The 4,837-nt window shown below is 35.0% G+C and overlaps 1 protein-coding gene across 1 annotated transcript; it reads left to right on the top strand.

Moving 5' to 3' along the window:
* The first annotated feature begins 275 nt into the window (after window positions 1–275).
* Window positions 276–1,202, top strand: LOC121466531 (olfactory receptor 8H1-like). The gene has a single exon (XM_041680286.1). It carries the CDS (start codon window positions 276–278, stop codon window positions 1,200–1,202), a length of 927 nt encoding a protein of 308 aa, XP_041536220.1.
* Window positions 1,203–4,837: the final 3,635 nt, after the last annotated feature.

Here is a 4,837-nt window from a genome sequence, read left to right as displayed (position 1 = left end):
GGATAATTATTATCACATACATAATAACATTTCCTGTGTATTAAATTCATAAAAGGATATTATTTAAACTAGTATCAAGTTTTTAAATTATAGCACATTTTATTACAGATGATAACATTATCAAATGCCACTTTGTACTTATAATTGGTAATTGAATTATTTGCTGTTATATGCTATAGGTAAAAAAACTACAATAGCAAAATGCACAAGAATTTCTATGCCATCCTAAAAACAATGCATTATCTTTGATTTCTTGTCATTTAGGGATATTCACTATGAACATCTGGAATCGGACAAATAAACCTGACTTCATCCTCTTGGGACTGACAGATTCCAAAGAGATCCAGCTAGTCCTCTCTGTGCTGTTTCTCCTGATATACATGGTCACTGTGCTAGGGAACACAGGCATGATGCTTATCATTTGTGTTGATAGCCACCTTCACACCCCAATGTATTTCTTCCTCATCCATCTGTCATTTGTTGACCTCAGTTACTCGACTGCCATCACACCTAAAACCTTAGAGAACCTGCTGACTTCGAACAAGAGCATTTCCTTTAAAGGATGTTTCACCCAACTGTACATTTTCATCCTCTTGGCAGCTACTGAATGTCTTCTGCTTTGCTCAATGGCCTATGATCGCTACATAGCTATCTGCAAACCTTTACATTATCCTATCATTATGTCTTCACAATGCTGTCTTGTCTTGCTCACTGGATCCTACATGATTGGAACTGTGGATTCCTCTGTTGGTGTGCTTGCCATGAATACACTACATTTCTGCAAATCCAACGTCATCTACCATTTTTATTGTGATACATCTCCACTTTTATCTCTGTCCTGCAGTGACACAAATAGTGTTGAAATAATTATTTTCATTTTTGCAGGTTCCACCATTCTGGGTTCCCTTATCACAATATCTGTATCCTATGTGTCTATTCTTTCTACTATTTTGAAGATCAATTCCACTTCAGGAAAGCAAAAAGCCTTCTCCACCTGTGCCTCTCACCTCCTTGGAGTCACTGTCTTTTACAGTTCTCTGATCTTTACTTATTTAAAACCAAGTAAGTCCTACTCCCTGGGAAAGGATCAAGTAGCTTCTGTTTTCTATACAATTGTGATCCCCTTGCTGAACCCACTCATTTACAGTCTCAGGAACAAAGAAGTGAAAGGTGCTGTTGTTAGATTAGTGAAAACAAGATAAGGATTCAGAAAGTTGAATGAGGGTAAGCGGTGAGTCACATTGTTTCCTACTATCTTGTTCTCCACATTAGCTTTTGAGGCAGGTTGATTTATTGAAGCCAGTACTCACCTCTTGCTAGACTGGCTGCTCAGAGCCTTTTGAGATGTGACTGTCACTGCTAGTTGGCACTAGGCTTTCAGATCTGTTTATCTGCTAGGATACTTACGTTGGTCTGGGACCTAAACTCACATCCTTATGCTTTTGTTGCAGGAACTTTTCAGTTGTGTAAGCCTCCAGTTTCACATTCAAAACAGATTACACTCTAAACTTATCAGTTGTGTAATCCTCCAGTTTCACATTCAAAAAAGATGACACACTAAGACATATATTTAACAATAAATTTCTATTTTCATGAATTATGTAGTCTATACTAGACATAGAATTAAAATTTTCTTCATTTAAAATCTCCTAATGTGTATGCAATGCCCCTAATTTCAGAAGCTATTCCATGTACTGGCTGTATTATATATAAGTACTATGAAAGGAGTTCATGTTTTATTTATCTTCTGCTCTCTGTGCTTTCTAGAATCTTTATTACATTACAACTAGCTTAATTTTGTTATTAGAAGTAGTGATTTGCAAACATTTGTAGGTTACTCATTTACTGGTTTTTTGTCATTTTTGACCCTGAGTCTGTCATATAACATTTCAGGTTTTATGGCCTTTTTCTTTTTTTTCCATTCACTTAACTTGTGGTTTTACCTTTTTTTCATGTATTTTTGTTTCTATAATTACAAAACTTCTAGTGCCTGTGTTTGCCACACAGGTGAACAGTATCTGTAGCATTATAGATAACACTGAGACACATGCATTGATTCATATAGAAAATCAGAAATCACAATACATAAGCAAAAGACCAGTAAGGTAAAAAACAAAAATGTCCAGATTAAACACCATGATACAAAATTCCTCTAAACATATAGTTGTGTTTACTTTGTGTTTGTCATCTTTTGGTGGACAGGGGACAGGCTTGTAAGTGTGGTTCGATGGCAATCGAAACTCTGTTAAAGACATTTAATTTTCCTTTGAAGATAGTGTTTTTGCCAGTTCGAGATAGCTTCTCACTTAAGAATGAAATTTGTGCCCATTTACCGTCTGAGATCTGGAACCCTACCTGACTTAGACATTTGCAGGCCATGTGCTTGCTGCCACAATCTCTGTGAATTCATATGTACATCTGTTCTGCTGTGTCTTGTGTTCTTGATGTCTTACATTTCCACTGGCTCTTAAAATCTTTATGTTTCTATTTCCATAAAATTCTCAGAATCCTGACGTGATGGGATCTGTAGAGGTAGCAGGGACTAATCATACTTATTATGCTTATATTCTCAATCCTCTAATTAATATAGGCGTAAGTTGGAGAGACATTGGTATTCTTGTGGTGGTCAAAGAATATGCTTTTCTACAGGGTCCTAGGACTATTGTGCTTCAATTCAACTTGCAGAGAAGGGTAGGGAAATTATAAATTATATTGTGGTAATAAAAGGAATCCCTCTTTGTACTGGTAATGAAAATCATTGTTTAAATACAATGTCTGAAATTTTATATATAATTAATGATAAGAGCACCAAGAATTCTTATAGAAAACTTGCTATGTTTAGTGTATTTAGATTTGAGGAACAAAAACTTAATGCCATTACTTCTATAAATTTACATCTTGCAAATTGTGGCCACTAACAGGGAATCTGATACATAGGCAGCAATGTATAGTTAAGAATCTTCAGGTGCCTGTTAATATATCCCAAGGAAAATTCATTGATTGAAACCTTTATGATGCCACTCAAGAACTATATTCTTACTTAGTATTGTTTTATCAATGATCGAATTCAAATAAAACTATGGAATTTGCCTCTCCTTTTATTAGAAACTTTTGAGTGGCATGAACTTGGAATATTGAGCTCTGTGTTACAATTTGGTAAATCATTCAGACTAATTTGTGGAAACTGGCAAGTGCTTTCCACACACTTAAAGAAAGGAACAGAAATTCAAGCTTTGATTATGAAAAATTTCATTTTTCCTTTAATTTAGATAATATTTATTCCTTTGTGGCTTGTATACCACAACCTTATTTGTTACTGAAAGACTTTTGCAATGGTACTCTAATAATTATCGCATTATTTTAGTATGATGTACTCTTCATACTTGTGTCGATGCTAGTGTGTGTTTAGATGTGAAATTTAAAAATCTATTTTCTCAGAACAAGACCAGCAGTCTGGATACCTATAAAGTTGTTATGACCATGTCAAGACTCATCTGCTTGATGCTAGTGCAGGAGTTCCTGAAAGAATATTAAGAAAAACTCAATGCATTGATAATTGCTGTGGTCCTGGGAATCATTTTATTAATTGCTACTACTACCTCAGCTGGAGCTGTTCTTCGAAAAGAAATGCAAACTGATGAATTTATTAAAGAGTAGCATATATTTTCTCCTGAACTTTGAACTCAACAAAATAAGATTGATAGAAAATAGTGATTGAGAGAGCCTGATGTAATAGGGATGGATGTTGTAGAATGTCTTGAAGATATTGTAGCTTTATTTAATCCCATGAATCTTTTTGATAAGTTCCTTGATCTTGTGGGTTTTATAAATCTCTTTGTTAGGAAAGCTTTATTGGCTTTGAAATGCATATTGATTTATTTTCATGAAACTGTACTACAACTAGACAAAAGGCCATATTTACTGTATAACTTCATAGTCTTGGACATAAACGCCATCCCTAAGAATCCCTAAAACAAAAAAAAAAGGGACAATGTAGTGATATGTAAAATAAAGACTTTGTGTCAGGCTTTGAGTGTAATTTGTAGTAAAGTCTTTGGGATTGGTTTGAGTGAAATATTTCAGAAAAGCCTGTGCTATGTTGGATTAATCAGTAGAGGCTGAGAAACTGTTTCCAGAATGTTTAAACTTTGAAGAAATGTTTTTCTGGGCATATGCACTTGGTATTATGAGTGTTTATAGCTGTGCTGACCTTGGTTCTAAGACACCCCTTCCTGCAAACCTAGAATTCTTACATTTGATTATGGTTGGGTTTAACCAAAAGGTAATGAGGTTTTGTCAGCTGTCTGCTCTTAAAGGCAGCAAGAGCAAAAGGTCTTTGATAGCTAGAATCTTTCCCAACCCAAATTAACCTTGTATATGTTTTAATAAAGTAACAGAAATGATCTTGTTGGGTGTCAATCTTTTCCAAGAAAACTAAATCTCTCTGCTACTTTGGAAAATGAAGGCCTCATGGTGATCTTCTGTCTCTACTGTGGCACCTTAGGGTGAAATCAAATTATAGGATTCAGTGAATCATCCTGTTTAGAATTGAGTATTCCAAGGTGTTTTTTTTTCTGTAAATTTTTCAGTTTGGGGTCTCTGAATTTGTTCCCATTTGCTATATGAGGAAGATTCTCTGATGAATTTGTAAGACATTAATATGTGGGTACAGAAGAATTTCATTAGAAGTAACTTTTATTGCTCTGTTCCTCAGAACAATAGTATTTGCTGTTCTCCTAAGTCCCTGTCCTATTAAATGTCAAGAACTTTGCCACTGGAGCCAAGCCATGGATGGATTCCCTCTCATGGAGCAACCCTTAAATCCAATCAGACAGTG

The sequence above is a fragment of the Microtus oregoni genome, unplaced genomic scaffold (genome assembly GCF_018167655.1).
Source record: "Microtus oregoni isolate MIOR12 unplaced genomic scaffold, Mior012 000033F_ref0000390, whole genome shotgun sequence".
Taxonomy (NCBI): domain Eukaryota; kingdom Metazoa; phylum Chordata; class Mammalia; order Rodentia; family Cricetidae; genus Microtus; species Microtus oregoni.
The sequence above is the reverse complement of the archived record's forward strand: the minus strand, read 5'-3'. Positions and strand labels throughout refer to the sequence as shown.